This window comes from Anomaloglossus baeobatrachus, chromosome 8 (assembly GCF_048569485.1).
Source record: "Anomaloglossus baeobatrachus isolate aAnoBae1 chromosome 8, aAnoBae1.hap1, whole genome shotgun sequence".
Lineage (NCBI taxonomy): Eukaryota > Metazoa > Chordata > Amphibia > Anura > Aromobatidae > Anomaloglossus > Anomaloglossus baeobatrachus.
The window spans coordinates 247134418-247157718 of NC_134360.1; the positions used below are offsets into that span (position 1 = coordinate 247134418).

Consider the following 23301-nt stretch of genomic DNA (forward strand, 5'->3'; position numbering starts at 1 on the left):
TAACTGTTAGCGATCAGCTGATCGTTCACAGTAGTCTGCCGACGGTAAAACTGTAAAAGAACAAAACAAAACGAATTGCGTTGTTTTGCAGCATCCGTTGCATCCGTTGTGCCACTATATGCAACACATCCGTTGCATCCGTCACACAACGCAATGCAACGGATGCCATTCAACGCAAGTGTGAAACTAGCCTAAGCCAACAGGTGGTCGTCCAGGCAAAATATCAGCGTCAACAAGTCGGCCCATCGCAAGGTCTATCAGTTCTGGAGTGACAAAAACTGCAGTGCAGGCAGCTCAAATGCTTCATAATAGTGAGATCACAGATGTCCATGCAAGCACCATGCGACGCGCGTTACACAAGTCTGGAATGGTGGCCCAAAACAAGGTGAAGAAGCCTCAACTTCAATATCGTCAAAAGAAGCATTGGCTTGAGTTTGCAAAAACAGTACAAAAAATGAAAAGAAAATTAGAAACGGGCGATTTGGAGCGATGAGAAGAAAGTGAATAGACTAGGATCTGATGGGTGCAAATAGGTCTGGAAGAAATGAGGGGAAAAAATGGCTCTAACGGATCGAGAAATTGAAGAACTGTCAAGATCGGTGAAGGAAGCCTGATGATATTGGGTTGTTTTAAAGCCAAAAGAAGTTGGATACTTGACCAGGATGGATGGTGGTCTCAATGCTGAGCTATATGTGAGGATCCTACAAGACTAGTTACTTCATACACTCGAGTACTATGGGTGTGAGAAGGACAACATAGTGTTCCAGCAGGACAATGACCTGAAGCATACGGCAAAATTGGTGAATATATGGTTCAGTGACAATGAAGTAGAAGAGCTGGATTGTCCCCACAGTCCCCAGACCTCAACCTAATCCAACACTTGTGGGTAGAGGTGAAGAAAAAGCTCTATATATACCCAAGTGAGCCGACCAGTATACACCAACATTGGGGACGTGTAGAAGAGATCCGAGATCAGATTTCGGTGGAGACATGCTTGAATCTGATCGAGAGCATGAACAGAAGGATTAGGCAGTGCTGAAAGTGAAAAGGTGGATTTACAAAATAATAAAAATTCACATATAGATTCTTAAAAGCAGAAACAAGAATCTGAATAACTAATCATATGCTAAATAGCTGCAAATTTATGTATGAAATAGCAATGAAGATGGTCTATAAAATGAAGGTCATCTCACGCTCAAAGCTGTAGTGGATGGTGAGATCTGGCACCTGAAAGTGTAAAGTTCAAAACATTGTTACCCTTTTGCTCGTCAGTGTATACGGGAAAGTATTTTTCTGACAGCTATTTCTTTGTATTGCTACCTTACCTTCTGGGACTCATATGATTGCAAGATAGACTACAGTGCTTAGTTTGCCAAATTGGAAGGTTGTGGCAATCAGTGGCGCTCCTAGTGGTCGGACGGTGTGCTTTTTTTTCCCCAGCAGAGGTATAATGGAGGCACTGAATTAGTTCTCCAGATGAGAGCAAAGCTGTCCAGAAAAAAAACAAAAACACAAGAATGGCCACCTTCGTTCTCATTACAGCTGACCACTGGGGATATGCCTAAACGTGATCAGGTGGAAGAACCTCTTTAAGTGAGGTAGGACATTGTTGTTGGGTGACCGATCCTGCCTTTAATCACACTCATAGGTGTCTCGGAAAACAAGATATAGGAGCCGTTTGGTGGATCCTCATATCGGGATATGGAAAGAACATGGCAGTCACCAAACTTTTTATTTCCATGGCCAACAAAATAGTCGAAAGGCAAGGATGGAAATCTCCGTTCCACAATGTGAGGACCTCACCGGACTCTCCCTCCCAGGCTCTGATATGAGACTTGGATATTGAATTGTGCATAGTACGGTAATCTCTATCAAAAATATACATTTTTCTCTAGTCTGAGGCTCCACCAATATACAGTGTGTCCACCCATATCCTGTCCACCGCCATTAACGTGAGAACGGCTGCAGCTATAGGCATAGAAGTGGTGTCTAGGTATAGTAAAGTAGCCATGCGCTACACAATGAAACCACCTATAGCGCCACCTGGTGGAAAACAACGGAGTTAGCATTTTTATCTCGAAAACGGAACAAGATAGAGAAAATAAAATGAATTACAAAGTTGTAGGGAATCATCAATTCAATACGAATTGACACCTTGCATACAGAAATGCTATATGAAACCCATGACCCTCCAAAACATTGAATGCTGGTCACGCATATGGCGCTCATTAGTGTCCCCCGTCAGCTGCAATGCACATCTGCACTCTGCACAGCATACTGTATCTTGCTGCAATGCACATCTGCACTCTGCACAGCATACTGTATCTTGCTGCAATGCACATCTGGACTCTGCACAGCATACTGTATCTTGCTGCACGTTGTGCAATATGGTAGGTGACACGTTTGCACAAGCATCTGTGATACGTGGTCGTAGGTCCTGCAATGTTGGTGGAGGGGTCGCATACACCTGCTGTTTGATGTGACCTCACAGAAAGAAGTCCAATGGGGTCAGGTCAGGTGAGCGGAGGCCACTGCACACAGCCACCATACACAATGACTTGTATGAAGGTCTCCATGAGGTATCGCTTCACGTCCGCAGCCTTGTGAGTTTTACACGTTCTAATCATAGCATTTCTGTATGCAAGGTGTCGATTCGTATTGAATTGATGATGCCCTACAACTTTGTAATTCACTTTTTTTTCTCTATCTCGTTCCGTTTTTGAGATAAAAATGCTAACTCCGTTGTTTTCCACCAGGTGGCGCTATAGGTGGTTTCATTGCGTAGCGCATGGCTACTTTACTATACCTAGACACCACTTCTATGCCTATAGCTGCCGCCGTTCTCAAGTTAATGGCGGTGGACAGGATATGGGTGGACACACTGTCTATAGGTGCGGTGTATACAGGATATGGGTGGACACACTGTATATAGGTGCGGTGTATACAGGATATGGGGGGACACACTGTATACAGGATATGGGTGGACACACTGTATATAGGTGCTGTGTATACAGGATATGGGTGGACACACTGTATATTGACTAGAAATTTACTATATATTACACTTACATGTCCAGTGTAGCAATCTTTACTGAGCAGTAAAAAAAGAAAAGTTAGAAAATGTGCGGCTAAAGATTACACTACAATGAACGTCTGCTGCCTAATAATAATTAACCCCAGACTGGAATGTCAGTAATGTATGGCCCATAATGTACAGTAAATGGTCCATGATACAGCTCCATATAGGTTTACGGTAATAGAAGATTATGGAAAACAACTGCAGATGTCAAGAATTAAAGCATTTATCCTTCCTGATGCCTTCCAAGTGACCGGCCTCTTAAAGGGGGTATCCGGGAAAAAACAAACAACGAAAAAAGGAAATGTCCCCATATATAAATTCCTTACCAACATTATAGCGGTTGTCCACATCAATATAGATCAATAAAGAAGAATTGGAAGAGAAATGGCACTCACCAGGTTGTTGCTGTGCATAAGGTGATTTTTATTCAAACGTGGAGGTTCCATGTGTGGGGGCCGGGGGGGAGGGAGCATTGGCCAAGCACATCAGGCGTGGTGGACTATAAAGGAGGTGAATTAATAGTGTCTAGCAGTGCCCTGGATTCCCTTCTAACCCTGAAAGATCAATAAAAAAATTGTCTTTTCAAATACCTTCGTTTTTCAATATTGGCACAGATCGGCGCTATCTCTGCTCGCTCAGTGCCGATCAAGTGACCCCCGGCTGCCGTGGTGGCTGATATCCGGTGAGGTCACGTCAACTTCGGGGCTCTGGAAGTTGATATTACATCACCACATCGTGCACACTCACCCTGATTGAGTGGACGCACTGAATCGAGCGTGCACTGAATAGACTTTCGTAAAGAGTTCGGCTGACAGAGGAGTCCCTGCGATCCCAGCAGGGGAATACGCGGCTTCAGTGCAGTGGGCGTCACAGCTCTGCTACATCTGGGCGTCACAGCTCTGCAACATCTCGGCGTCACTGCTCTGCTACATCTCGGCGTCACTGCTCTGCTACATCTCGGCGTCTCTGTTCTGCTACATCTCCGCGTCTCTGCTCTGCTACATCTCCGCGTCTCTGCTCTGCTACATCTCCGCGTCTCTGCTCTGCTACATCTCCGCGTCTCTGCTCTGCTACATCTCCGCGTCTCTGCTCTGCTACATCTCCGCGTCTCTGCTCTGCTACATCTCGGCGTCTCTGCTCTGCTACATCTCGGCGTCTCTGCTCTGCTACATCTCGGCATCTCTGCTCTGCTACATCTCGGCGTCTCTGCTCTGCTACATCTCGGCGTCTCTGCTCTGCTACATCTCGGCGTCTCTGCTCTGCTACATCTCGGCGTCTCTGCTCTGCTACATCTCGGCATCTCTGCTCTGCTACATCTCGGCATCTCTGCTACATCTCGGCATCTCTGCTCTGCTACATCTGGGCATCTCTGCTCTGCTACATCTGGGCATCTCTGCTCTGCTACATCTGGGCATCTCTACTCCATCTGAGTGAGACAGTCAGATTTAGCAGAGCAGAGACATATGTAGCAGAAGCGAGACAGATGTAGCCGAGCAGAGACACATGTAGTAGAGCTGAGACAGATGTAGCAAAGCTGTGATGCTCAGAAGTAGTAGACTGAGATACTGTTGTGATCTCGCTCTCCTCATCAGAAGTCAGCGCTTGCACTGCGTCACAATAAGATGCAGCAGGTTGAAGATACAGAATGGAAGGGTGGGAGATGTTTGAGTGGAATTTTGAGTGGGTGTGATAGGTGCCGGCTTACAGGCCACTGCAATGCATGATGGAACTTGTAGTAATAGAACACAGGAAGTCAGGAGAGAGGAAGTTGTTGATTAACCCCATCAGAGCTGTATCCAGCAATGAGGATGTGTTGCTAGAGGATGATGAAAGGTAATATTGCTAAAATAACAATAGATGTTTTGAGAACCACGTAATAAGATTTCGGGGAAAAAAAAAAGAAAAAATTAGTTATGGTTCTGGACAACCAACAGCAATATTTTTTTCTAGGGATGTAAAAACTGCAGTACATTTAAAAGAGGTGACTGCCTTATTACACTGAATGTTAATAAGACAGGATTCTGTGATTCGGAAGCCCTCATCAAACATGTTCAGGAAGCTGTGCTCCCTGGAGATATTCTTCATTAATATTTGAGATACCAGGACAGCATAGGTAAGCAGAGGCTGCTCACACTGCTGACCACCTTGTCTATATGATCTAGTACTGGAGATATCAGAGGTGCTGAGGGAAGGAGAGGCTTCTCACACTGTTGTCCACCATGTCTACCTTATCTAATAATTGAGATACTAAGGGTACTGAGGTAAGATGAGGCTGCTTACACTGCTGTCCTTCCTGGGTATCTGATCCAATACTGAAGATACCAGGGGTGCAGAGTTAAGAAAGAGGCTGCTCACACTGCTGTCCACCTGATCTATATGATTTAATACTGGAAATACCAGGGGGTGCTGAGGTAAGAAGAAGCTTCTCACACTGTTGTCCACCCAGTCTAGCTTATCTAATAATTGAGATATCAAGATGAGGCTACTTGCACTGTTGTCCCTCCTGTCAATTTAATTTAACACTGGAGATCCAGGGGTGCTGAGGTAAGAAAAGGCTGCTCACACTGCTGTCCACCATGTCCATCCTATCTAATACAGGTGATACCAGGGGTACTGAGGTAAGAAGAGGCTGCCCACACTGCTGTCCACCAAGTCCATCTAATCTAATACAGGTGATACCAGGGGTACTAAGGTAAGAAGAGGCGTAGGAGGATGTTATCCACATCAGCGTCCGAGGGGGTCCCCATAGAGCCGCTTGATGCTCCATACCTTACCACATTTGCCAGGACGCTTATGTCCCACAACTTCTTTGGAATATAATGGCCCACCCTGGACTGTCTCCTTCTAGCCCAGGGGTCCTGGTAAATCCTGGGACAGCTAACCCTTATGTTGCGGTGCAAGGTATGTGCACTATAGTTTGTTTGTAAGGAAGTCCATTTGAAAATCGGCACAATCTACAAAACTGAAATGCTTTTTGTTTTTTTTTTTTGTATTTTTAACACATATACACACACATCATATATCAAACACATACATACATATATATATATATATATATATATATATATATATATATATATATATATATATATACACACATATACACACACACATTATATAAATATAAATATATATATATGTATATATATATATATATATACACACATATATGTACATACATATATACGCACATTACCGTAATATATATACATACATATATACACACACACACACACACAGATTATATATAATATTTTGGAGACGCTGGAATAATTAAAGATTACATTTCCTTAACATGAAGATTACCATATCTATGGGGTCAATGTGCTAAGACCCCACCAGGTGATCTATCCCCAAACCACTGATCCATCAGAATATGGATCTTCATGGAGGAAGTATTTGGATATTTTCCGCGGTGTCCGGCATTGTGGGTGGAGTGTATTATTGTTTTCTGATATTTACTACATCACGTGGTTTCTATTCTTGTATTATGAGAAAATGAAATATTTTTATTTAGCAGCAAAACTTTCCATCATTTACCAAAGAAAAAAAAAAATCTATTAAAGTTCTGGGCAAGTTCTAAACGAAAAACACATCATTAAATACCAGATTTCGTAATAGAGATCCGCACTGCTTTGAAATAGGCGGCATCTCCTGCAATCTCCCTGCTATTTATTATAATGACATTTTTTTCCCAGGAAGGCTTCCAACTCCATTTCCCTCCCTGCCACTTAGAGACTCATTTTCCGGCTGGCTGCCCCTTTCCCCGGCCATTATGTAGCGACAGACAGTCCTTCCAAGCTTTTGTGCATCTTATGAACACAGCAACAAAGATGGCCCGGGGTGTGGTGCAGACAGAAGACTGCCCAGTCCCAGCGCCGCTACATGTCAGCTCCTGGGCACAGTGCAATACAACACCTCTGATATTAATCAGTATGGACAAAAGATACATATCTAACTAGATAGTGGTAGTAACTAAAAGTAATAGAGGCAGCACTTCCAAAAACATGCAAGTAAGTGAGGACTTTTAATAGCCCAATGGCAACGTTTCGATTCTGCTTACCCTTTTTCAGCAAAACCGAAACGTTTCCACTGGGCTATTAAAAGTTCCCATTTATTTGCATATTTTGGGAAGCGCTGCCTCTATTTTTTGCTTTTTATCTATTGCAATATTTGAATAGATGCTTTAAGGCGCCTTGCACCCATTTTTCAGTCTTAATCACGGTGCTGATAGTAGCCAAATATCAGCTCACCTGATCCCAGTGCACGGTCACAAACTACAAAAAAAATCCAAGAAAACAACGTAATGCGACCAGCACAAAGTTTCCATGAAAAATTGTAAAATCCAATATATTTGAATGATTAAAAGGTATCCACAATGGTACAGAGCATTAAATGAGAAGAGAGAAACCGGCAACACGTTTCTGATCGACATTGGTCCTTAATCACTGCCTAACTCCACCGGGGACAGTGCAACTATTATTTTCTATAATCTTGGTGCTGATCCATTATTTTCTGGATAGATGTAGGGATAGGTAAAGGGAGGGATAGGTACATGGGGTTTATTATCAATAAAAAAAAAAATAAAAAAATAAAAATAAAAATAAAAAAATATAATAATAAATATATATATATATATATATATATATATATATTTAAGTCTAATATATTTTTATGGGTGGACATACTAATTAATGGTCTATTAACTAAGTGCATCCGTTTATATCTAAGTTTGGTCTTCCGATGGGTAGATGGATTGATGGGGGTAGATGGATTGATGGGGGTAGATGGATGGATGGGGGTAGATGGATGGATGGGGGTAGATGGATGGATGGGGGTAGATGGATGGATGGGGGTAGATGGATGGATGGGGGTAGATGGAGGGATGGGGGTAGATGGAGGGATGGGGGTAGATGGAGGGATGGGGGTAGATGGAGGGATGGGGGTAGATGGAGGGATGGGGGTAGATGGAGGGATGGGGGTAGATGGAGGGATGGGGGTAGATGGAGGGATGGGGGTAGATGGAGGGATGGGTAGATGGAGGGATGGGTAGACGGAGGGATGGGTAGATGGAGGGATGGGTAGATGGAGGGATGGGTAGATGGAGGGATGGGTAGATGGAGGGATGGGTAGATGGAGGGATGGGTAGATGGAGGGATGGGTAGATGGAGGGATGGGTAGATGGAGGGATGGGTAGATGGAGGGATGGGTAGATGGAGGGATGGGTAGATAGGCATTACTTAATAAATTAAGTGCAAAAACACAGGCTTCACTAGTCGATGAAAAAGCAACGTTTCTACTAGGGGCGGACATATCATTGGTTCAACCTGGGGCCCTAGAGGTAAAGGGGCCGCTTAAAGATATTTATCCTGGAGTGTTGCCTCATTTTGAAATTGCTGGTTTGGGGTTAGACCTTGGAGGTCTGCACCTGCAGTTTTTTCCTTGGGATGGACAGACAAGAGGGACGGACAGACAGACAGACAAGAGGGACGGACAGACAGACAAGAGGGACAGACAGACAGACAAGAGGGACAGACAGACAGACAAGAGGGACAGACAGACAGACAAGAGGGACAGACAGACAGACAAGAGGGACAGACAGACAGACAAGAGGGACAGACAGACAGACAAGAGGGACAGACAGACAGACAAGAGGGACAGACAGACAGACAAGAGGGACAGACAGACAGACAAGAGGGACAGACAGACAGACAAGAGGGACAGACAGACAGACAAGAGGGACAGACAGACAGACAAGAGGGACAGACAGACAGACAAGAGGGACAGACAGACAGACAAGAGGGACAGACAGACAGACAAGAGGGACAGACAGACAGACAAGAGGGACAGACAGACAGACAAGAGGGACAGACAGACAGACAAGAGGGACAGACAGACAGACAAGAGGGACAGACAGACAAGAGGGACAGACAGACAGACAAGAGGGACAGACAGACAGACAAGAGGGACAGACAGACAGACAAGAGGGACAGACAGACAGACAAGAGGGACAGACAGACAGACAAGAGGGACAGACAGACAGACAAGAGGGACAGACAGACAGACAAGAGGGACAGACAGACAGACAGGCAAGAGGGACAGACAGGCAAGAGGGACAGACAGGCAAGAGGGACAGACAGGCAAGAGGGACAGACAGGCAAGAGGGACAGACAGGCAAGAGGGACAGACAGACAGACAAGAGGGACAGACAGACAGACAAGAGGGACAGACAGACAGACAAGAGGGACAGACAGACAGACAAGAGGGACAGACAGACAAGAGGGACAGACAGACAAGAGGGACAGACAGACAAGAGGGACAGACAGACAGACAAGAGGGACAGACAGACAGACAAGAGGGACAGACAGACAAGAGGGACAGACAGACAAGAGGGACAGACAGACAAGAGGGACAGACAGACAAGAGGGACAGACAGGCAAGAGGGACAGACAGGCAAGAGGGACAGACAGGCAAGAGGGACAGACAGGCAAGAGGGACAGACAGGCAAGAGGGACAGACAGGCAAGAGGGACAGACAGGCAAGAGGGACAGACAGACAGACAAGAGGGACAGACAGACAGACAAGAGGGACAGACAAGAGGGACAGACAGACAAGAGGGACAGACAGACAAGAGGGACAGACAGACAAGAGGGACAGACAGACAAGAGGGACAGACAGACAAGAGGGACAGACAGACAAGAGGGACAGACAGACAAGAGGGACAGACAGACAAGAGGGACAGACAGACAAGAGGGACAGACAGACAAGAGGGACAGACAGACAAGAGGGACAGACAGACAGACAAGAGGGACAGACAGACAGACAAGAGGGACGGACAGACAGACAAGAGGGACAGACAGACAAGAGGGACAGACAGACAAGAGGGACAGACAGACAAGAGGGACAGACAGACAGACAGGCAAGAGGGACAGACAGGCAAGAGGGACAGACAGACAAGAGGGACAGACAGACAGACAGGCAAGAGGGACAGACAGGCAAGAGGGACAGACAGGCAAGAGGGACAGACAGACAGACAGACAAGAGGGACAGACAGACAGACAGGCAAGAGGGACAGACAGGCAAGAGGGACAGACAGACAAGAGGGACAGACAGACAGACAAGAGGGACAGACAGACAGACAAGAGGGACGGACAGACAGACAAGAGGGACAGACAGACAAGAGGGACAGACAGACAAGAGGGACAGACAGACAAGAGGGACAGACAGACAGACAGGCAAGAGGGACAGACAGGCAAGAGGGACAGACAGACAAGAGGGACAGACAGACAGACAGGCAAGAGGGACAGACAGGCAAGAGGGACAGACAGACAGACAGACAAGAGGGACAGACAGACAGACAGGCAAGAGGGACAGACAGGCAAGAGGGACAGACAGGCAAGAGGGACAGACAGGCAAGAGGGACAGACAGACAGACAAGAGGGACAGACAGACAGACAAGAGGGACAGACAGACAGACAAGAGGGACAGACAGACAAGAGGGACAGACAGACAAGAGGGACAGACAGACAAGAGGGACAGACAGACAAGAGGGACAGACAGACAGACAAGAGGGACAGACAGACAGACAAGAGGGACAGACAGACAGACAAGAGGGACAGACAGACAGACAAGAGGGACAGACAGACAGACAAGAGGGACAGACAGACAAGAGGGACAGACAGACAAGAGGGACAGACAGACAGACAAGAGGGACAGACAGACAGGCAAGAGGGACAGACAGACAGACAAGAGGGACAGACAGACAGACAAGAGGGACAGACAGACAGGCAAGAGGGACAGACAGACAGACAGGCAAGAGGGACAGACAGACAAGAGGGACAGACAGACAGACAAGAGGGACAGACAGACAGACAAGAGGGACAGACAGACAGACAAGAGGGACAGACAGACAAGAGGGACAGACAGACAAGAGGGACAGACAGACAGACAAGAGGGACAGACAGACAGACAAGAGGGACAGACAGACAAGAGGGACAGACAGACAGGCAAGAGGGACAGACAGACAGACAAGAGGGACAGACAGACAGACAAGAGGGACAGACAGACAGACAAGAGGGACAGACAGACAGACAAGAGGGACAGACAGACAGACAAGAGGGACAGACAGACAGACAAGAGGGACAGACAGACAGACAAGAGGGACAGACAGACAGACAAGAGGGACAGACAGACAGACAAGAGGGACAGACAGACAAGAGGGACAGACAGACAAGAGGGACAGACAGACAAGAGGGACAGACAGACAAGAGGGACAGACAGACAGACAAGAGGGACAGACAGACAGACAAGAGGGACAGACAGACAGACAAGAGGGACAGACAGACAGGCAAGAGGGACAGACAGACAGGTAAGAGGGACAGACAGACAGACAAGAGGGACAGACAGACAGGCAAGAGGGACAGACAGACAGACAGGCAAGAGGGACAGACAGACAGACAGGCAAGAGGGACAGACAGACAGACAGGCAAGAGGGACAGACAGGCAAGAGGGACAGACAGGCAGACAGGCAAGAGGGACAGACAGGCAAGAGGGACAGACAGGCAAGAGGGACAGACAGGCAAGAGGGACAGACAGGCAAGAGGGACAGACAGGCAAGAGGGACGGACAGACAGGCAAGAGGGACGGACAGACAGGCAAGAGGGACGGACGGACAGACAGGCAAGAGGGACGGACAGACAGGCAAGAGGGACGGACAGACAGGCAAGAGGGACGGACAGACAGGCAAGAGGGACGGACAGACAAGAGGGACGGACAGACAAGAGGGACGGACAGACAAGAGGGACGGACAGACAAGAGGGACGGACAGAGAGAGACAGATTTTATTATAGTTGTGGGGTTTTTTTGGTAATGTTTATAAATTTATATTCATTTATAAGAATAATATTGAATACAAATATTGAAAATATTTTGATTATTCTAGATTATTGATTAATTCATTCTTACACTATTGTACAAAGACTACACCCAAATCAGTCTCCACTACATGCCCGGACACACCCTTGCTGGCTGTAGCACTTATGTGGCGGTGGAGCCTCCGTCTAGGAAGAGACTTTGATCCTTGCACCTGCTGCCGCCTTTCTTCCGTCTTATTTATTATCATATTCCATATGGATTTCTGCTCCAGTCTGTGTGTATATATCTCATTACAGATCACAAGGCTGGCGTCTGGCTGCAGCTCATGCATCCATTTACTATTGTACTAAGAATTACATTTAAGCATCCCTGGATCCCAAGCCACAGATTATACAGAATCATTATTGTATCATGTATATACCCCCCTCCTCCAGCAGCACTGGTATTTGTGCCCCCCGTTATCTGGCTCTGGCATGGCACAGCTCAGATTACTGTATTTTGCACAATTGCAGAATTCGTGGAAATAATACATAAAAAAAAATAATTAAATCACCGTTTTTAAGCCTTTGTTGTCAGTCGGGTAAATTGCATTTGCTAAATCTGCCGATAAGAGCCTCAAATTCCTAATCAGCAGCTTGTAGCGAGCAGATGGTCCTGGTGGTGGGCACAGCCAGGCCCTGGAAGACGGGCACACAGGAGCCACACCTTGTGCAGAAAATGCAATCTTATATAGGTACATATATAATGTTATATATTTGTATATCAGAGAGTGTACCAATGCAATGCGGTTCACTGTGCAGGAGATAAAGGGTTAAGAGCAACAGGTCGTAGGTCATTTACCTCTTTCCTCCTGCTGGGGGCCCCGGGTCTGGTCACCAGGGCGGTTTCATTCAGCACGACAGCGATGTCTTCCACAAAGGGGGCATCCGGCATGGTGGTCTCTGCATCTAGCTCGATGACCTGCAGCCCCAGCTTGTCCTTTAAGACCCTGGTGTAGAGCTCCAGCTCCCGCCTCGCCCGGGCCGTATCCACCTCTCCGCTGTCCGTCGTCCGGAGAGCCTGCTCGCTGAAGGAGTCTGGGATGCCTCGCACTATGGCATGTGTGCATCTGCCCAAGCTTGACAAAGCGTGCACAGACATGGCGGTAATACTGAATGAACCGTGCCCGGGGGTCCAGTGCCCGACAGTCTAAATAGAGCCCTAGTGAGAGGCAAAGCCCAAATGTAAAGTGGAGCCTAGAACAAAGATGTAATGCAGTTTGCAATTGGTCACTTATCGTTGCCAGCTGATTGGGCGCTGCACAATCCCGGGTGACAGCTGCATCCTCGCCTGGTGCTGAGCCGAGTGCGCGCGTCATTCATAGCGATGAGAGGATGTCCCCGGGCAGCAGGTTGTAGCATCTTCCAGGAAATCCCACACCGGAGACCCTGCCCCGAATTGCAAATTACACAACGCTTCCCACCAATCCTTGCTATTATACTTAACCCTTTGAGGACCAGGACACAGTTTCCTATTTTTCCTGGTTTCCATTCAACGTTGTCTCTGATTTGTCTCGTCTCTGGACAAACTGTGCTTTACGCTGATGCCAAATCTGATACATTTACAGTAGCCTTTACTTAATATCAATCTCTACTTTAGCAACAATGCAAAAAAAGAAGAAAAAAAAAAAAAGAAGCAATTTTGTTGCAGTTTCTCTTTACAAGATTTTATAATATATATATATATATATATATATATATATTATAAAAAAAAGAAAAGCAAAACAAAGTTGCATTCTTTACTCCTTTGGTTTAGTTTCCCAAAAATTCCAATGTTTTGTAAATATTCAAATATTTGGTATAATCATCACCGTGATAATGTGCACAAAAAAAAAAATAACATTTTTTATAATATATATATTATATAATAATATAATATAATATAGATATTATAATTATAATATATATTATAAAAATATATATATATATATATATATATATATATATATATATATATATATATATATATACATATATATATATATATACACAATAAAATATAGCTTAGATTTTTGTGCACATTATCACGGTAAAGAATGCAAGTTTGTTTTGCTTTTCTTTTTCTTCCAATTGTTATATTGTAACATTTTTGTTTCCGGCTGATTATCATGATTAAACAGATACATTTCTTGTACACGTCGTTACGGTTGCGATTATATTAAATACGTGCGTCTTATCTCATGTTTTGTCACCTATTGGTATGAATTATTTTATTGTTTTGTAATAAAACGCGTGTTTCTGTAGGTTTCTCTTTTTTATCAATTTTTGTGGCTACAATATGCTGGCATATATTTATACTATTAATTACTAATACATACATACAGTTAGGTCCAGAAATATTTGGACAGTGACACAAGTTTTGTTATTTTAGCTGTTTACAAAATCATGTTCAGAAATACAATTCTATATATAATATGGGCTGAAAGTGCACACTCCCAGCTGCAATATGAGAGTTTTCACATCCAAATCGGAGAAAGGGTTTAGGAATCATAGCTCTGTAATGCATAGCCTCCTCTTTTTCAAGGGACCAAAAGTAATTGGACAAGGGACTCTAAGGGCTGCAATTAACTCTGAAGGCGTCTCCCTCATTAATCTGTAATCAATGAAGTAGTTAAAAGGTCTGGGGTTGATTACAGGTGTGTGGTTTTGCATTTGGAAGCTGTTGCTGTGACCAGACAACATGCGGTCTAAGGGACTCTCAATTGAGGTGAAGCAGAACATCCTGAGGCTGAAAAAAAAAGAAAAAATCCATCAGAGAGATAGCAGACATATGCTTGGAGTAGCAAAATCAACAGTCGGGTACATTCTGAGAAAAAAGGAATTGACTGGTGAGCTTGGGAACTCAAAAAGGCCTGGGCGTCCACGGATGACAACAGTGGTGGATGATCGCCGCATACTTTCTTTGGTGAAGAAGAACCCGTTCACAACATCAACTGAAGTCCAGAACACTCTCAGTGAAGTAGGTGTATCTGTCTCTAAGTCACCAGTAAAGAGAAGACTCCATGAAAGTAAATACAAAGGGTTCACATCTAGATGCAAACCATTCATCAATTCCAAAAATAGACAGGCCAGAGTTACATTTGCTGAAAAACACCTCATGAAGCCAGCTCAGTTCTGGAAAAGTATTCTATGGACAGATGAGACCAAGATCAACCTGTACCAGAATGATGGGAAGAAAAAAGTTTGGAGAAGAAAGGGAACGGCACATGATCCAAGGCACACCACATCCTCTGTAAAACATGGTGGAGGCAACGTGATGGCATGGGCATGCATGGCTTTCAATGGCACTGGGTCACTTGTGTTTATTGATGACATAACAGCAGACAAGAGTAGCCGGATGAATTCTGAAGTGTACCGGGATATACTTTCAGCCCAGATTCAGCCAAATGCCGCAAAGTTGATCGGACGGCGCTTCATAGTACAGATGGACAATGACCCCAAGCATACAGCCAAAGCTACCCAGGAGTTCATGAGTGCAAAAAAGTGGAACATTCTGCAATGGCCAAGTCAATCACCAGATCTTAACCCAATTGAGCATGCATTTCACTTGCTCAAATCCAGACTTAAGACGGAAAGACCTACAAACAAGCAAGACCTGAAGGCTGCGGCTGTAAAGGCCTGGCAAAGCATTAAGAAGGAGGAAACCCAGCGTTTGGTGATGTCCATGGGTTCCAGACTTAAGGCAGTGATTGCCTCCAAAGGATTCGCAACAAAATATTGAAAATAAAATTTTTTTTTTGGGTTTGGTTTATTTATCCAATTACTTTTGACCTCCTAAAATGTGGAGGGTTTGTAAAGAAATGTGACAATTCCTACAATTTCTATCAGATATTTTTGTTCAAACCTTCAAATTAAACGTTACAATCTGCACTTGAATTCTGTTGTAGAGGCTTCATTTCAAATCCAATGTGGTGGCATGCAGAGCCCAACTCGCGAAAATTGTGTCACTGTCCAAATATTTCTGGACCTAACTGTACATACATACATACACACTTTATATGTGTTATTTGGGCCTGCTTCACACATCCATGTATCCAGTACGTGTGAAGTCAGTTTCCACACGTACCAGATACACGGACACACGTAGACCCATTACATTCGATGGGTTTGCGCACACGTCCATTTTTCACATGGACTGTGTGTCCGTGCTCCACATGGCGACATCTCCGTTTTCTAGCGGCAGCACGGGTGTCACACGGACCGCACACTGATGTGATCCATGTGACACATACTGGAGAAAACACAGGTCACATAAAAATAAATAATTTTATACTTACCTGTGTCCAGTGCTGCTGTCTCTGCCTCTGCAGTTACTTCCGGGCCGCTCATTATGCCTCATGAATATTCTCTGCACTCAGCATGGACCTGGAAGTAACAGCAGCGCCGCAGACAGGTAAGTATACCACTCATGCTGTCCGCGTGCTATCCAGATGTCACACGGATAGCACATGGAAAAACATACACACGCTCGCACATACTGACCTGCCCCACGGACCATCACACATGTACGTTAAATGTACGGACATGTGAAAAAGGCCTCAATGGGGCTGTCCATTACTGGTCCATGCATCCTTCAAGTCGTATAGTTTTTGGAATATGGCTCCCATACACATCTATAGGCAGCTTTTGGGCTCTAAAGCCAATTACTGGACAAACCCCTGATTAATTGGTGTAACAAGGTGAAAAGATTAGAAAAAGTGATAGTGCACTGAGTATAGAGGAGCAGGAGGGGAGTATCATTTTTCAAAAATAGTTTTTCCGCCACTTTACGCCCATTAATAAGGGGGTTTATCATGTGCTCCTTCCATGTACGCCTGCCCATACTAGGCATTCCCTATAGGAGGGGGGGGTCATGATATGGAGTGATCAGTGCCGAATGCTGAAATTTAGAGGGTTAAATGCCAAAGCTCAGCGGCCATATTGTGGGACTATGCTCATCCTCAACAAGTTAACAGGGAAACATTTTAACATCCTTGGGCTATTACATTCAGTTTTCAAGATCACTGCTTGATGTCAGTGGATAAAAGCATCTTTTTCTCCATTACAATGATGGTAACCTGTAAAGAAAATAACAAACAAAACAACCAATACTTCTCACAGCTGAGGATTTGCTACAATGGTCTAAAAAAATAAAAATAATCACTGACAGCAAGCAGAGGTCTCGAAAATGGTGAGGAATTGACAATTTATCACATGTGTAATGTTCCATCTTATAAATGATTAGGCTTTATTGGCTTAGGATAAGAGACCCCTCATCAGGAGCGGAGAGGGCGGAATAGAGTGGGGGGCTGTGCTTAGTACCTGGAGACAAGACCTTTTCAACCAATGTAGGAAGGGGCATCCGCTCTGCCTCTCTCAAGAATGAAATGGCTGATAACAGAAAACAATAGTGAGTTCTTTAGAGCAGGAGCTTATATAATAACTTCACAATTCTTTTGTTTTTAGGATTTTCTTCATCATCTGATTCCGATATCACAACCTGTGGCTACAATGGAAGTCTGATGCTTCGCAGCGACTACGGGAGTCTTATATTTACAGGCCGACATATTGCACTAAAATAACTTAAGTGGTTTCAGCCATTTTAAAAAAAAAAAAAAAAAAAAAAGTACATGGCCTCATGTACACAAGTTGCATGTAGTGTCGTACCATGGCTCCTATACACTTCTATAGGCAATGATGTAATTCGAAGATGTGGACCTCAATGCAAAATCTCCAACCAGACCCCCCAAATTATTGCAAGCCTTTAATAGTATTATTCTTCTTATTGAGCCAAAGGGACATTTGGGCACCTCACATTGTGCCGCCATATCCCTCCAATGGCATATAGTAACAAGGCACATTGTGCCGCCATATCCCTCCAATGGCATATAGTAACAAGGCACATTGTGCCGCCATATCCCTCCAATGTTATATAGTAACAAGGCACATTGTGCCGCCATATCCCTCCAATGTCATATAGTAACAAGGCACATTGTGCCGCCATATCCCTCCAATGGCATATAGTAACAAGGCACATTGTGCCGCCATATCCCTCCAATGTTATATAGTAACAAGGCACATTGTGCCGCCATATCCCTCCAATGTCATATAGTAACAAGGCACATTGTGCCGCCATATCCCTCCAATGTCATATAGTAACAAGGCACATTGTGCCGCCATATCCCTCCAATGTCATATAGTAACAAGGCACATTGTACCCCCATATCCCTCCAATGTCATATAGTAACAAGGCACATTGTGCCGCCATATCCCTCCAATGTCATATAGTAACAAGGCACATTGTGCCGCCATATCCCTCCAATGTCATATAGTAACAAGGCACATTGTGCCGCCATATCCCTCCAATGTCATATAGTAACAAGGCACATTGTGCCGCCATATCCCTCCAGTGTCATATTGTAACAAGGCACATTGTGCCGCCATATCCCTCCAATGTTATATAGTAACAAGGCACATTGTACCGCCATATCCCTCCAATGTCATATAGTAACAAGGCACATTGTACCGCCATATCCCTCCAATGTCATATAGTAACAAGGCACATTGTACCGCCATATCCCTCCAATGTCACACAGAAGCAAATATTAGTTGTATTTGGTCAGATTTGGTATGAATGGGAGGACATGTTGGATGCGCTGTAGTCTGGATCTGCCGGTGTCCGGTGCCTGCTCGGTGTTTCCTACCATGCCCTATGGTGCCCTCAGATCACCTCTAGTGTGGAATTGATGTTGCTGTACCTTTCCCTCCCTTGCTATTTTACCGTCAGATACGTAGGGACATTATAGGTCAGGGAGAGTCACGTGGACACTATATGACTTTTTGTGGCCTCAATAAACCTTGCTATGTCCTGTACTTAGTATAGAGCGCCTCTGCCGCCACTTTCCATTGAAGTGAATGGGAGCCAGAGGAACCTCATATTTGGAAGAACACTCCCTTCTAGGAAAGAGTCCAGCTATTGTCTATAATGACGTCGGCCTTTATACTTACTAATGACGATGGGCATGTACGGCTATGCATATAGCACCAACAGACTCCGTAGCGCTGTACAGAGTATACACATATATTACGTTACTAATATCGCTGGATGACATGATGGCGTTACGGATACTTTTTTGGGGTACGGTACCTCCTTCCTTCTGCTCGGCGCTCCAGGTCTGGTGATCAGGGCTGTTCCTTCGCAGATGATCGCCGTGTCCTCCACAAATGGGGCGTCGGGAAGACCTTCATCCGCGGGAAGCTCCACCACGTCCAGACCTAATCGGTTCCTCAGGACCCCGATATACAGCTCGTGGTGGTGCCGAGCCTTGGTCAGGTCCACCGTGCTGTCGCCGTCCATCCTCAGAGCTTCATGGCACAAGGAGTCAGGGATGGCCCGCGTGATGACGTGTGTGCATCTCCCGAAGCTGGAGGCGTCCAGTGCAGCCATCCTGGCCGGTTGGGTAGATCGGAGCCTAGAGATAGACCTCAGAGTGTTATGGACAGCGGATTGTAGGGCTGGAGGCAGCATGTGAGCCAAGCAAAGCAGCAAACAAGCCGCATCCCAGTGTGAGGATGTAAGGAGGACCCTGATTGGACTCTTGGCCTCCCTTTTGATTGACAGGTCTCGGAGCCTCCTGATTGGTGGGCTTTACCCTCTCTATACGTTGGTGTTGAATTCCCACCGTTCAGGAGTCAGTGTTTAGCGCTGGTGACTCCGGCCGGAGGCAAAGGTCGTGAGTGTGGGGCGTGGATCAGCTGTTTACATTCACTTGTGTCTGAGCCGGGGAATACAGCTTTAAAGGGACGACGGAAGCGACAGACGCTGCAGAAATACCCGAAACGCGTCCGGATATTACAAGAAAACGTCTCAATCAGTCAACATTTAGGACAATTTCTCACTTCAGGGTTTTTTTCATACGAGAATCAGCAGCTGCTTTTCCCCGTGTGCTGGACGGTTTTGCTCAATGTGTCAGTTTTTACAATTCTTTCTGCATCTGTTTTTCTTATATGAAAAAAAAATATATATACTTTCTCCATAATGCCGGAGACCGAAAAGGTATGAAAAAAAATCATCACATTTTCATCCATTCCTATCTGTATGACTTCTGTTTTCATACAGAAGATTGGTGGCTCAGTGATTAGCACTGTAGAAAGAATGGCTCAGTGAGTAGCAGTGTAGGAAGGGTGGCTCAGTGGTTAGCACTATAGGAAAGATGGCTCAGTAGTTAGCACTGTAGGAAGGATAGCTCAGTTGTTAGCAGTGTAGGAAAGGTGGATCAGTGAGTAGCACCGTAGGAAGGATGGCTCAGTGGTTAGCAGTGTAGGAAAGGTGGCTAAGTGGTTAGCAGTGCAGGAAGGGTGGCTGAGTAGTCAACAGTGTAGGAAGGGTGGTTCAGTGGTCAGCAGTGTAGGAAGGGTGGCTCAGTGGTCAGCAGTGTAGGAAGGGTGGCTCAGTGGTCAGCAGTGTAGGAAGGGTGGCTCAGTGGTCAGCAGTGTAGGAAGGGTGGCTCAGTGGTTAGCAGTGCAGGAAGGGTGGCACAGTGGTCAGCAGTGTAGGAAGGGTGGCTCAGTGGTTAGCAGTGCATGAAGGGCGGCTCAGTGGTTAGCAGTGCATGAAGGGTGGCTCAGTGGTTAGCAGTGCATGAAGGGTGTCTCACTGGTTAGCAGCGTAGGAAGGGTGGCTCAGTGGTCAGCAGTGTAGGAAGGGTGGTTCAGTGGTCAGCAGTGTAGGAAGGGTGGCTCAGTGGTTAGCAGTGCATGAAGGGCGGTTCAGTGGTTAGCAGTGTAGGAAGGGTGGCTCAGTGGTCAGCAGTGTAGGAAGGGTGGCTCAGTGGTCAGCAGTGTAGGAAGGGTGGCTCAGTGGTCAGCAGTGCATGAAAGGTGGCTCAGTGGTTAGCAGTGTAGGAAGGGTGGCTCAGTGGTTAGCAGTGTAGGAAGGGTGGCTCAGTGGTCAGCAGTGTAGGAAGGGTGGCTCAGTGGTCAGCAGTGTAGGAAGGGTGGCTCAGTGGTCAGCAGTGCATGAAAGGTGGCTCAGTGATTAGCAGTGTAGGAAGGGTGGCTCAGTGGTTAGCAGCGTAGGAAGGGTGGCTCAGTGGTTAGCAGTGTAGGAAGGGTGGCTCAGTGAGTAGCACTGTAGGAAGGGTGTCTCAGTGACTAGCACTGTAGGAAGGGTGGCTCAGTAAGTAGCAGTGAAATAAGGGTGGTTCAGTGGTTAGCAGTATAAAAAACTGCTTAGTGGTTAACAGAGCAAGAAGGGTGGGTCAGTGGTTAACATTGTAAATAGGGTCTCTCAGTTATTAGCAGTGTAGGGAGGGTGGCTTAGTGGTTAACAGAGTAGAAAGGGTGACTTAGCAGAGCAGTGTAGGAAGGTTGGATCAGTGGGTATTAGTGTAAGAAGGGTGGTTAATTGGGTAACACTGTAGGAAGGATGGCTCAGTGGGTATCACTGTAGGAAGGATGGCTTAGTGGTTAATACTGTATAAAGGGTGGCTCAATGGTTAATAATGTATAAGGTTGGCTCAGTGGTTAGCACTGTAGGAAGGGTGGCTCAGTGGTTAGCATTGTAGGAAGGATGGCTCAGTGGTTAGCACTGTAGGAAGGGTGGTTCAGTGGTCAGCACTGTAGGAAGGGTGGCTCAGTGGTTAGCACTGTAGGAAGGGTGGCTCAATGGTTAGCACTATTGGAAGGGTGGCTCACTGAGTAGCACTGTAGGAAGGGTGGTTCAGTGAGTAGCAGTGTAGAAAGGGTCACCCAGTGGTTACCAGTGTAGAAAGGATGGCTCAGTGATTAGCAGTAAAAGAAGGGTGGTTCAGTGGGTAGCAGTATAAAAAAGTTGCTTAGTGGTTAGCAGTGCAGCAAGGGTTCAGTGATTAGCAAAGTAAAACGGGTGGCCCAGTGGTTGATATTGTAAAAAGGGTCACTCAATTATTAGCAGTGTAGGGAGGGTGGCTCAGTGGTTAGTAGTGTAAGAAGGTTGGCTCAGTGATTAGCAGTGTAGGAAGGGTGTCTCAGTGGTTAGCACTATAGAAAAAGTGGCTCAGTAGTTATCACTGTTGCTTTGCAGGGCTGGAGTCCCATGTTCACATTCAACCAAGGACAATATCTCCAAGGAGTTTGTGTGTTCTCCCCGTGTTAGTGAGTTTCTTTCCTCATTCCAAAGACATAAGGATAAGGACCTTAGATTGTGAGCCCCAATGGGGACAGTGATGATAATCTCTATAAAGTGCTGCGGGATTAATGACACCATATGAGGGAGTAAAATAAATAAATACATCGATAGTTTCTTGTGTTAATAATTGCAATCTGTCTGAAAAAATAGGTTTCAATTTATTTTTTGCACACCCATAAATCTGACTAGTCGAGTGTCTGAAATAGCGATCAGACTGTCGCGCTTCGATTGTTTTTCACACGGACGCTGCATCATCAGAGCAATCCTAGTCAATAACATTGGTCCGTGCGCTATCCGATTACAACAGACTGCACGCATATACTCCTGTCTGAACGAGCCCTAAAACAATACAATGCATCTGACCTGCGTTAGTCGCTTTGCTCCGCAACATTGAATATTGCAGTAATAATTCAGCCAAGGGGAGCTGGGAAAAAAGTTACGAACTCCCTATCAAAAAGAGCTCACTGAAGGGTTCACAGTTAACTCATCCTGCAGTCTTCACAAGCCAAATTTGTAATAGAATTTGGTGACATCGTCTTAATGCCAGTGGCCACTTTGGGAAATATTCAGAGTTCATGCATCAAGTCGCCATGACTCGAGATTTAGCTGTAGGCCGTTAAAAGAAGAAAAGAAAATCACCAGTGATCCAAGTAGAAAAAAAATGTAAAATATATATATATATATATATATATATATATATTATATATATATATATAAATATATATATATTTTTTTTAATTTTATTTATTTATTTTTTTTGAGGGGGGGTGAATGGAATTTATTTTTGGGAAAGCTGAGTGACAATCAAAAACAGGCAGTACAAAGTTTGTCATCCAGCTTTCCTACAGTTCAGAACGGCAAAATATGAAATGGAACGTCTTCTACTTCTGTATTATTGCAGTGTGTGACACGGGCAGCCATATTTGAGGTCCCCCTGAACTTTCCAAGACACCCATTCACTTTCATGCAGTAGAGTTGCAGTATACACTATGGACTGGTTTGGCACCGCTATGGTAGAAAGCAGAGATACCAAACTGATGGGATGGCCTTCCACTGCTGGAAAGGGTTCTGTATTTTTTATTTGCCGCTGTGATTAGTATTACAGATCAAGTGAATGGGACTGAGCTGCAATACCAAATACAGCCACTATGAACAGTATGGCG

General features: G+C 45.3%; 1 protein-coding gene across 3 annotated transcripts in view; it reads right to left on the bottom strand.

Annotated features, from left to right (window-relative positions):
- DDAH1 (dimethylarginine dimethylaminohydrolase 1) overlaps positions 1-23301 on the bottom strand; it is a 194402-nt gene that overhangs the window by 96149 nt on the left and 74952 nt on the right. Inside the window, exon 4 of one of the 3 annotated variants that reach the window (XM_075320521.1) lies at positions 19118-19442. In XM_075320521.1, the coding sequence (XP_075176636.1) occupies positions 19118-19417 (300 nt within the window). In that variant the 5' untranslated portion in view covers positions 19418-19442. Of the gene's footprint in view, positions 1-12793; positions 13356-19117; positions 19551-23301 lie in introns of those variants that run through there. The other 2 variants (XM_075320520.1, XM_075320522.1) reach the window with 2 other exon arrangements.